The following is a 12,406-nucleotide window of genomic DNA, read 5'->3' on the forward strand; positions in this document are numbered from 1 at the left end:
CAATATCACACAGCAATGCAGAATTAGGACATCCAGGGCAGACACTTGGAACATTTGGTATTTGTCACAGTGCATATCAAGTGAAAATTGCTGGTTAAACATTGCTGAGGATGGCTTTTAGAGCACACTCATATTGTCTTTGTAATATGTATTCTCTAAGTATTGTTGCTGTGTTTGAAGTCTAAATTCCAGCCCGGTGTGAAGCTGGAATTTAGGGCTCAAGCCCATTTGTGTGATGTCGTTCACTCTTCTTGCTTTATCCCTGTCATTTTGGAATTAAACAGTTCTTTTCCAGCTACCATGATTTGCAGACATAGGATTCTTGCAAGAGCTTCCATTTAGATACTCTTTAAAGAGATTTTGATGTACAAAATAAAAATTACTTTGCTGTGTTGATTAGAGAAAAAACAGTAGCATGAATATGCAGAAATATTTTAATTCTAAAGCACAGTGATATTTTGATTTTCTTTGTTCTTTTCTCTCATTTGTGATTCAGATATGTAGAGGAACATTGTCTCTAACACTGGGAAAATGGGTTTCTCTGGCCTCACCTTTGTGATGAAACACATTTGTTTACAATAAAGTGAAAGGTGTTGTCTATTCTAGGACTTGCATTAGTGATTTAAAATATATATCTATATGCACACCTCTTTATAAATATCAGATGTGATTTATATATACACAATATTGAGAATATAATGCTTTTTAAACAGCTGCCCGTCTTGCTGTCTAAAATATGTTTCCAATTAATTAATATTCCTCATGAAAATCTTGGGGCCAGACAAATCCCAGCTCTGCTGGCATTATGCCAGCGAGTGGTTTCCATTCTCTTGTCCTTCTCCTCTCTTCCCTGGCATTCCCTCTGATCTGCTGGCACCAGGGGGTGCCTGCTCTGGCAGCCGAGCTGGAGGAGCTCCCTGGCTGCCATGCTGGGTTATTTTTGGTGATCAGCCGGTGTCTGCAGTGCTCTGGGTGAGCCTTGTGGTAAATGACTTTGCAGAAATCCCGAGTCCTTCAGATCTCACTGTTTGTAAATGTTTGCATCTCTGTGATGGTGGTAGAGGTAAATGCTTACATTGCTGTACCAGTAGTAGCAGAAGCAATAGGAGCTAAAATAAACACACTACAATGAAAGTCAGACTTACTTTCTATCAGGTGAATGATCTATTTGTATTGTGGAAACAGAATAGTTTTCACATGCATATGCAGATTTGGTATTTGAAAATAATTACTCTGCATTCCACAATACTTTCTATCTACTTTTAAAATTTCAGAGTAAGGATAAACTGTTTGTTTCCAAAGGTGATTGTGTACTTTGAAGAGCTAAGGAAGGTTTGTTCTCTGCTCTTCAGGTACTAGTGGTACTTCAATTTTTTTTATTTCCTTTTTTGTTCAGACAGAAACACAGGTGAAATTATTTAGGTTTCCAAAACAAAGTGCCGATGGTTCTGTCAGACGTTTTGGCACATATTTGGTTGGTCAAGTCCCTGCTTGTTTTGAAGCCACCCTCGGCATTCCCTTGGCGCTGTTCACTGCTGCAGCTGTAGAAGTAGTTGTTTTCTAGGTGTGTCAGAGCCTGGAGAAGCTGACTGTGGGTTTGTAGTGGCAGTGACAGAGTTCAGGCTGTGTTTGAACAGTCCTTGGGCACAAGGTGGCACTCCTGGGAGGGTCCTGTGTGAGCCAGCACTGTGTGTCCCTTCCCACTCAGCATATTCTGTGACTGAACGAGCTGCAATTTTGCACTGGTTGGATGTGGCTTGTGATGAGCTGGAGCAGTGCTTGCTTCTGTTCATCCCAGAAGCTCCAAGAGTTTCTCTGGGTGACGGAAGAGCTCTGGCAGCTGCTGCCAGGTGAGCTGAGCCAGGGCTGCCATGCCCAGCACCATGCCCACTCCCTCCTGCCTGTCCCAAAGGACCTGGCACTGCTGGTCACTGGTGCCAGGCGTGCAGGCACATTCCAGGGTGGCCTGGCTGCAGGCTGCTTAGTGTGGGAGGTATCACATCTGTGCCTGGAGTGCAGATGTTGGTGGCTGGCATGTCCTAAGTGTTTGATGCAAAGGTTTGGATGAATACCACAAGAAACCCAAAGTTTGTGAATAAGCTGGTGGATCAGGTCTTTTAGCTTGTTTTTTTGGGAGCTTATTAGGAGCCTGAACATGTTTGTTTTCATGGCTGTAGGCCCTGGGATTTGATGTTAATATTGGCAAGGTCGCCCCCAAAACTGCTGAACTGTAAAGGCAGTGGGGACTTAAGGTGGGTGCAGCAGAAATGAGCATTCAGTTCAATACTGAATTGTCAAAGCTTTCTTTTGTCCTCCTCCCTGTTTTAAACCATACAGATGATTTGTTTCAGTAGGGTATAAAAGCTTCCAGTACCACCACAGAAAGTAAACCTACACAAAAAGTAACACACCGCCAACTCCTCAGTGCCTGCAAACCATCAGTTTACCCGTTACAGTTAAAAAAACCCCCGATAACTTTCCAGATCCCAAACCAATGACGATTATTTTCTTCTACCCTAGTGCCAGAACCTATTAAGACCAGTTTAAGCCAGCCCCAACCTGCCGGTACCGGTACCAGTACTTCCACCAGCACTCTCACCAACAGCAGCAATGGCAAGCGCGCGTCTGCCAACGGGCAGCAGCCTGCGGCGTCCCGATACCTGCCCCGCGAGGTGCCTCCCCGCTTCCGCCAGCAGGAACAGAAGCAGCTCCTAAAGCGGGGGCAGCCTCTGCCCGCCGGGGCTCTCGGTGCCCCCGGCCCGGCGCCGGGCACGGCAGCAGCAGCGGGAGCCAGCCCTCCTCCTCCTCCTCCTCCTCCTCAGCAGGGAGCAGCAGCACAGCAGCATCCCGGCAAGGCGCAGCCAGGTGAGAGCGGTACCCGCTGCTGGGGGTGGTGAAGTAATGCCACACGAAAATTCTGGTCTAGTTTTAAAATTCTAGCTTGAAATGGCGTTTTAAAATTCTGGTTTTAAATGGCATTTTAAAATTCTGGTTTAAAATGCCATTTAAAAAATTTTGCTTTAAAATGCCATTTAAAAATTTTGGTTTAAAATGCTATTTAAAAATTTTCCTTTAAAATGCCATTGGAAAATTTTGGTTTAAAATGCCATTTAAAAATTCCCATTTTAAAATTCTGTTTTAAAATGCCATTTAAAAATTCTATTTTAAAATGCCATTTTAAAATTTCATTTAGAATGCCATTTTAAAATTCTGGTTTTAAATGCTATTTTAAAATTCTGGTTTTAAATGCCATTTTAAAATTTTGCTTTAAAAATGCCATTTTCAAATTTCGTTTTCAAATGCCATGTTAGAATTTAGTTTTAAAATTACTTTTGAAAACTTTGGTTTAAAATGCCATTTTGAAATTTCATTTTAAAATGCCATATTGAAATTTCATTTCAAAATGCCATTTTTAGATTCCCATTTTAAATTCAATTTTGAAATTCTCGTTTTTAAAATGCCATTTAAAAATTCTGATCCTTGCTATTGCTCGTATTCTGACTCGTAATATCCTCCTATTTGAGGATCACTTGTAATCCCTGGCTATTTACTCATATTCTGACACAATGTGCCATTTCTGGCATGCACTTGTAAACGATTTTACTGTTTGTTCACGTGCTCAGAGCTGTGGGGTCTTCCTCTGGTTTGTTTTTTTCCCACTTTGTGTTTCTTTGGTAGCTATAATGAATCTTCAGGAAGTGTAAATATTTAGTGGTGATTCTTACAGAAGCATTGGTAATCTGGGTATTTACAGGTTATATCTATCCTGATAATTTTAATGTTCCTTGAACAATGTTTTGTAAGTTTGTAAATAAGAAATAGTAGCTTTACTTATTTTCTGTTGTGACATTTTTATACCTTTGCTTGCTTATGCTTTCAATTATTATTTTCACCTTAGGAAAAGAATAGTTTGGGACAAGTAGTTGAGTGTCTTAGGCCTTTTTACTGCTTCATTCTGTCCTTTGCAGGTCACAAATGGTTTGAGTTGGAGGGGACTTTAGGGAGCAGCTGTTTCCAGTCCCTGCCATGGGCAGAACACCTCCCACTGTCCCAGGGTGCTCCAAACCCTGTCCAGCCTGGCCTTGGGCACTGCCAGGGATCCAGGGGCAGCCACAGCCAGGGCCTGCCCACCCTCACAGGGAAGAATTTAATCCCAATATCCCATTTAATGCTGCCCTGTGCCAGTGAGAAGCCATTCCCCTTGTCCTGTCCCTCCATGCCTTGTCCCCAGTCCCTCTCCAGCTCTCCTGGAGCCCCTTCAGGCCCTGGCAGGGCTCTGAGCTCTCCCTGGAGCCTTTCCCTCTCCAGGTGAGCACCCCCATCTCTCCAGCCTGGCTCCAGAGCAGAGGGGCTCCAGCCCTGGAGCATTTCCATGGTCTCCTGGACTCTCTCCTGCTGGACTCTCTCCTGCTCTCCATCCTTGTGATGCTGGGAGCCCCAGAGCTGGACACAGCACTGGAGGTGGGCTCTCAGACACACACACAGGACTATCTTTGGCTGTTGGAAATAAGATGTTGAGGAATAAGTCTCTTAGCTGACTCATTTTCCTGAGGCTGCTGATGGGAAATAAGCAGCTCTCCTCAATGGTGTGAGCTCTGCAGTGGAGATGGGCTCAGTGCACATCCTTTTTCCATCTCTGCTTTGTGTGGATGTCAGGCAAAGCATGACTGTATGTCTTCTGGCATACAGTTATCCATGGCTTGAAAAAGTGATCTGGACTAAATCATAAAGGAGGGGTTTGATATCTAGAATATTAGTCATTTCTGTGTGATCTCAAGTGTTGCTCATTATCACTCATTAGCACTGTCAAACATCACAAAATTTGGATCTGAACTGTCTGCAGTTCTTCCCTTTGGGCATTAGCGAATCTTTCACTAGTTTTGCTGCTGAGAAGAACTACAACAGAGGAAATTCTTTGGTGTTGTCCTTAGAAGTTTTAGTTAGATAAGAGAATAATCTGTCTCTGAAATTACAGCTTCTGTGGTTATCGAAATGCATTTGAAAATATCACTCAGCTACTCCCTAGAAACTTAAAACTGAACAGACAAAATGAAACAATTTGTTATTTATTAAAGTGGTTATTTTTTGGGAAGGGAAGAGATTCTGCTTCTGTATTCTCAAGTATTTGGCTGTAGTGAGATGGAAAGTAATCATTTCCCAGCAGTTCTCTTGCTTTTCTAACAGCAATCTTCCTTGCAAATCCCAATTCATCGGGGATGGTTCTGACATTCTTGGCTTCTTCTGGATTGGGAAATGTTTGTTAACTGTCAGACTAATGTTCTGTGTCAGAGATATGTTTATTACTATTTTATTTTCAGAGTTCTGGAACCATAGAAATCATAGCATATTCTGAGCTGGATGGGACCCCCAAGGATCACCCAGTGCAGCCCCTGTGCCTGCCCAGACCCCCCAACAATGGCATCCCTGGCATTCCCTGGGGAGCCTGGGCAGTGCCAGCTCCCTCAGGGGAAGAACCTTTCCCTGTATCCAGCCCAGACCTCCCCTGGCCCAGCTCCAGCCGTTCCCTCGGGTCCTGGGGAGCAGAGATTGGAGCTGCCCCTCTCATCATTATTTATGTGGCACACACAGAGCAGCCACTGCAGTGGCTCAGGCTGCCTGAGGGTCAGGAGGTTTCTTCCAGGCATCCTTGTAGATGGATCTGAAGCATCTGTGTTTGAGTTTAATGAAACAAAGGCCGCTGTAAATCATAACATAACTCATAAAAGAACTTTCCTTGTAAGAGTGTAGTACGAGCTGTCTGACTTTGATCTTGCCAGATGCATTTCTACCTTGAGGCTTTATTTTTTCCCAATTCCTATTTTAACTTGGTGTATGTGTACTATTGGCAGCCCCCAGCAGATGTTTTACACTCTTGAATTCATTCAGGGGTTTTTATTTTTTTGCTTCTTTTATGTTACCATTGGAAAAATTCAGAGCACAGTAAGGTTAGTAGAAATGAGAGGAAACGAAACAGTGCAGCAGCTTTTCAGCTTCATTTTATATTATTGCCCCAAACAAGTTAACCAAGATCAAACTCTGTAAAAGTGTTACTTGGCATCAGAATCATGGAATGGTTTGGGCTGAAGTAACCTTAAAGCTCATCTCATTCCACCCCCTGCCACAGGCTGGGACACCTTCCACCAGACCAGGTTGCTCCAAGCCCTGTCCAACCTGGCACCAGTGTCTCACCACCTTTAGAGTGGAGAATTTCTTCCTAATATTTAATCTAAACCTACCCTTCTTCAGCTTACAGCCATTCCCTGTGTCCTGTCCCTCAATCCCTCTTCCCCAGTCCCTCTGCAGCTCTCCTGGAGCCCCTTCAGGCTCTGGAAGGGCTCTGAGCTCTCCCTGGAGTCTGTTCTTCTCCAGGCTGGGCATTCCCAGCACTCCCAGCCTGGCTCCAGAGCAGAGGGGCTCCAGCCCTTGGAGCATTTCCATGGCCTCCTCTGGCCTTACTACTCTCTGAGTAAATCATTTCTTCCTCACTTCAAATCTAAAGCTGCAATTTGAATTGCTCAGTAGCAGTTTATCCATAGAGTCACAATTGTCCTGTTGCTCTTTACTCTGTAAAGTCCAAACAAAAGGTTTCAAAGGCACCACAAGATCTGCACACTGAGCAGCTCCCTTGGAACAGGATCTTAAACAACTTAAATCTTGGCTACCGTTTGTCTGCTGACACGAGGTGGTGTTTGGAGATTTCAGTGATGGCCTTTTGCACACAGAAAGAACTTGCTGAATTCTGGAGCTCACGTAGTTCTTTCCAGCAGGTGGAGCATCAGTTCATTTACTGACTGCAGGCACAGGAGGTAAAAAAATAAATGTCCAGCTCAGCTTATAACGACAGCAGCTCTGTGCCTGGCTGCCCTGGGAGGCCGAGGGAGGAGTATCTCTCTCCTGAGAGACCCTTGTAGCCATGAATTGCACATATCCACAGTCTCAGTCTCTCATACAGGCTTTTGTTTTCATCTTGTCAAGCATAAAGAGCAAAGAAGTAGGGAGAGTATCCAGGGAAGGCCAAAGCCTTTCCATCTCAGCTGTTGGGATTTGAGTGACTGTTAGATTTAGAAAAAAATAGGGAATTCTGTATCCTGTAAACATGAGAATTTTCCCAGAAATCTTCAACTGGTGTGTTTTTGTCAATATGAAAATGAAGAATTTTAAACAGGAGAATTCTCACTAAGAAATACTTTATTGAAAGGGGGCTTTTTTACCATCCTCCTCTTAGCATCAGTAGGAACTGTTTTCCTTTAAACGTCTGTCTCTGCCTCCCTGGGTATTTCATTTACTGAAGAATCTTTGCAGGTAAAAGTTCTCTGGGGAGATGATGGGAAGGAACAAAACAATCAAACTTGTCCAGAAGAGTCAGTGTAGGTACCTGAGCCATGTGTGAAGAGGAATTTTGTCTGCCTGAACAGCACCTGTAGTGTGGGAGAGGGATCCCTGCAGGGGCATTGCTGGACATCCCAGGGTGTAAAGGCAGAGGTGGAGCTGTGCTCAATCCCTCCCTGTCCTGCCCTGCCCTGAGCCCCTCAGACCTGGGCTGGCTCCTTCAGGCTCATCATGAACCACAGCAGCACCTTTTTATGGATGATCTGGTGTAATCAAAGAGTCAGGGTTGCCCTACATGAGCACCTTGTACCCAGAAGATTCTTGATGTGAGTTCATCATGTCTACAGCATTTCTTCTCACAGCATCATATCCCTTCAGAGTTAATTTGTAATTATGCCTCCATGCTCCTTTCAGCCTTATTTATAACTACCAGGTACAAGGAATACTGTTAGAGAGTCACTGCCAGTCTCTCCTCTCTAAAAATCACACTATTTTATCTCTTTATTCTCTTATCAGCAGCCCCTGTTATCTACTGCCTCGGCCTATCCAAAACACTTATCAGAACTTAACTGCAATGTCATGAATTAAAAAGGATGTTCTGCCAATGTAAGGCAAGTGGGAATTAATGGCCACTAATATATTCTTTGTCAGGTTTATCACCCAGAAGTATCAGTGAAGTGGATGAGAGTAGGGATTTTTTGTTTCTCTCTTAAGGTAATCTCTTAAACATTAACCAGACAAACTGTTATGAAATTAAAACAATTTGAATTGCATAGAATATTTTAGAAATCTTACCCCTTGAAAACAGTCTTTTATTCATTGTTAACAATTATGGAACTGTTTTCTGAAGTACTTTAGAGTAGAATAGTTATTTGTCTGGAATGTCTGTCTTGAGCTACAGAGCTTGTTCTTGACCTGCCCCCTCTGTAATCCTTTCCAGGATTACACTGAAGGAAAGCTGTATCTCTAATTTCTGAGCAGTATTCTATTATCTAGTCTAGTTTGTTATTTTTAAAGATGGGACTCTTCATCTCTTCCCTCCCCCTTTTGTCATCTAACTCAGTAAACAGGTGAGTAGTTAACTTCCCTCATTAAGGTGTGAGGCATTTTCCTCTTAATTGAATTATTGGAATGATCCTTTGCCACGTGGTCTAAAAGAATTAGGATCATTTCTGGAAGCTACCATGGGAGATTAAAAATAACAAGTCATAGAGATTTCTTGGTTTCTTTACAAATGATGAATTTTATACAGGAGTTTCCAGGCAACCAGTGTTTTTGATGATGATTAGAGCAGAGATCAAAAGAAATAATCAGTTCTCCTCCAAGATGCCTTTGACTTCCCTGAAGTTCAGCAATGTGAAATCACCATCTGTCAGCTCAAAAGCAACCTACCACATCCTGCAGGAGTCAGGGTGGAACTGGTGCCCATCTTTCTGTTGGCAAGTAGAATATTTTGCAGAACAGATCCACATTATCTGTTTCCAAAGTCCAGAAGGAAATGAGAGCAAGTAACTCCTGCAGTAAATCAGAATGAGTAAACACACCAGTGTTGTGGGAACTTGAGTTACACTCTTAATTTGTTCTATCTGTTGTTTGTTGTGAATTGAAAATTTGACAGCAGTTAGAAACAGAGATTTATTTTCCATGTGTAGGCTGATGCCAGATTTTATGCTGAACTTTGTTCTTCTTTTCTCTGGAGCTGGAAGGTTTATTTTGTGTTTGAAGATTTCTTTAGCTGCAGTTGAGAGATTCATGCTCATGGCATGGTGTGGTGTGCACCATGAAGTGGCAGCTGGAAGTTGCTGAGTGCTCTTCTGTGACAGGTTAACTCTTCTTATAATCTCTTTGTATTAACTTGCACTTTGATGTTTTTTTAGGAAGGAAGATTAAAACATGCTGGTTACTGTTAAAATAATACCTGACACTACTCATTCCAAACATCCAATGCTTTAACTGCAGTTACTTCAGAATTCCCTCAGAATTTTATATGGTTGTAGAGTCAAATTTGGAGAAAAGTTTTAGAGACATTATCATGCCTTCAGTCAATATAGTTGGAAAACACTGATAAGCTTTGGCACACCATTGTTTTATCAGATCCAGCAAAGTGATAGAGACCTTTCTGCTGAAGTCATGCTTGAAGAATTCAGCCTGAGCAGTTCAGCTCATTGTGATTTGTGATGGCTGTAGGTAAGGCATGCACGTGCCAAAGCTATTCTGAAATATATTAATAAAGTTGAATTTCAAAAGTCTGAAATAAGATTTAGCTTGATCTCCTGGAGGCATTGCAAACAGACTGAGCCTTGACAAACAAAGCACATGTGAGAAGTGCTTTTATGGAAATGATTTGCTGAACTTCACCTCTTTGGGCTCATATTCTGCAATTCCATTAGCAGTATATCTTTGCTGGCAAAACATTACTGTGTTTTTGCTTTTAGTTGGAAAGCTCCACAATTAAAACCAGAGACTTTTAAAATGGATTTATTCTGGATCTCCCAGAGCAGAGTTTTTAATATGTAAAACACTAAAAGCTTTAAAGTAGAAATTCATTCATTCATTGTGTTTGCACACTTCCTATATATATATATATAATTTCACACTTTATATATTAATCATGTTGTTTTCAGGGCTTTGTTCAGCATTTGGTGGCACTTGATGTGTGATGTGTGGCCCTGAAATCAGGCAGTGTTCCCAAAGGTCACTGGGGCCAGGTGTAGGTTCAGACAAAAGGAAGTTAAAACATCACAAAGCCATAAATGTAGCAGATAACACAGAGAAGGGATCTAACCCATGGTTCTGTCTGCTGGGTGAGGAACATTTTCTGAACTGCAGTGACAGGAAAGTTGTGGGAAGTGAATCTCAGCTAGATTAGAATTTTGTCTCCTGTCAAATTTTTCAAAAACTCTTTATAATGCTTTGAGTACAAGGAAGTGGCAATCTCTGTGTAGCCCAAGTATGGGCATTAAGAATGAAAAATTATGGTAAGAAATTATGGTAAAAATTATGCTAGACAACAGAAAGGCAAAATTACAGTATGGAATACTGGTGACACAACTGTGTAATTGGGTAAGAAATAAAGAAATAGGAAAGTTTCTTCATTTTGGCCAGAGCAGCTCTGTCCCCAAATACAGATGTGTGGGTCTCAGTGCAAAATGGGGTCTGATCACAGAATAAACTTGATTAATGTGTTAAAAAGAGAGCAGACACTGAGGGATAGAGGCAGCACTGTTCCTGAGGGACATGTGGGTAAGGCCTCTGAACTTTCCAGCTGGAGGCACTGTGCTTCAGAAGGAACCACTGGGAAGAAGCACAGAAATGCAGCAGGAATGAGTAGAGATCTTTGAAAAAAGAAGGAAGGAATCGGAGCTCCTGAGTGAAAGGAAGATTGGAATTATAAATGCTGAGATACCTGAATGGCTGCTGCAGGGAAGGAAATTATACTTTCTATGTGCCTGTGATGGATCAGATAAGAAATTATGGGCTAAAATTTCAGCAAGGAAGATTGAGGGGGGACATTAGGAAAATCGTGCTGGTATGAAAGCTATCTTGAGAAGTGAGATAAAACACTTGGGAATGTGCAGGCTCCATTGCTGGAGGCCTTCCTTGCTGGGCTGGGCTAATGTCACCTTGTGTGTGTCAGGAACAGTTCCTTTGAGCAGGTGAGCAGCCTGCATCACCTCCCAAATCCCCATTTTTAGTCTTCAGGTATTAATAATTACAAATTTCAAATTTATGAGACACATTCCCCATTAAAGTTGGTCCAAGGTAGAAAGGGAACAGATGTGTTCTGCCAGCACAGTTAGTTGGAAGCTGCACTTCATTTTGCTCCCAAGCTTTTTATTGGGCTGTGACTCATTTCTTGGGGTTCTTTGCCTGCCTGTGTACCCTGACTGGCAAAAACAGTCCCCTTCAATACGTGCCCTATATAAGTACTTGCATTCATAAGTTGAAATTGATTATAGGAAGTTTGTGTTATTTATAGGAAAAATACAAGGAGCCCAGTTTTGACGAATCATTTTAACTAATGGAAATTTCCATCATGTATAGTTAATTTTAAAGGAATGTAATGTACCACAACAATAGTTCCACTTAAAACTGTTCTTGCAAAATTGACTCTCAAGCCTAGTTCCTGGATGCATTTGAAATCATTTTCTGAATAGAAAAAAAACCAAACAGATTTGATTTCCATTTATCTGTTGTTTCTGAAATGAGATTGAACCCGACCAGTATTCAGAGACTATTGCAGAAAAACAGAGAAAAAATGTCTTCAGGAGGAAACCAACTATTTTCAGGAGTCCTTCAGTGGAGCAGTTCTCGAGCCAGGAATAGCAGCAGCGATTGTGCCTCGGTGCTGGAGTGGCAGCGACCCCGGGAGTGTGGCCAGAGCTTTAAAGAGCCATGGTGGTGGTGAGATCCAGGACAGAGGGGCAACACCGCTCCGATGAGCCCCTGGCAGGAGCTGAAACAGCACAGTGAAACATGCCCCATTTACCACATCATTAATATGTATTTGGGGCAGGTAGGAGGGGAAATAATCGTGAAGGAGTGTATTGGGCATGCTGGAAGTTTGTGTGAATTAGCCTTCGAGATTAGCGTGTGGGCACCGATAAAAGCCCTTTACGTGCAATCTTGGCATTTATGATGATCTTTAGGCCCTAAAAACGTAAAGCTGACCCCATTCTGAGTGTTCCTGTGCCTTGGGGGGAGCCGAGGCTGCCAGCCCAGGGTGTTCCAAGATGGTCGGTCCCGCTGTGCAGGCGCAGCCAGCGCCCGCTCCTGCCGCATTGTTCGGGCAGCGCTTCCCTGCCTCCATAAACAACCGCGCTGCTGATTAATGCGCTCGCATTTGCCACTTAGAGCTGGTTTAGATAGAGGCAGGGAAGTCATTAAGGGCTTGGCAGCAGTCCAGGGTACATCTGGGACTTGGGAGCTGCCGCTGGGGCAGGGAGGAGGGCGGCGGGCGGGAGCTGGGGCAGGGGAGAGGACGCTTGGAAGAGGAAAGAGCCAGGGCAGGGAGGAGAGCGATGAGGCAGGAGCTGGTACTGGAGCAGGGAGGAGGGCGATGGGCAGGAGATGGGGC

General features: G+C 43.1%; 1 protein-coding gene across 14 annotated transcripts in view; it reads left to right on the forward strand.

Annotated features, from left to right (window-relative positions):
• The window catches only part of TNRC6C (trinucleotide repeat containing adaptor 6C), a 97,981-nt gene that overhangs the window by 39,096 nt on the left and 46,479 nt on the right, over positions 1-12,406 (forward strand). For all 14 annotated transcript variants that reach the window (XM_039715771.1, XM_039715780.1, XM_039715777.1 and 11 more), the window contains one exon: positions 2,521-2,865. In XM_039715771.1, coding sequence (XP_039571705.1) covers positions 2,521-2,865 — 345 coding nt within the window. The remainder of the gene's footprint in view (positions 1-2,520; positions 2,866-12,406) is intronic.

This window comes from Passer montanus, unplaced genomic scaffold (genome assembly GCF_014805655.1).
Source record: "Passer montanus isolate IOZ18808 unplaced genomic scaffold, ASM1480565v1 scaffold35, whole genome shotgun sequence".
NCBI lineage: Eukaryota > Metazoa > Chordata > Aves > Passeriformes > Passeridae > Passer > Passer montanus.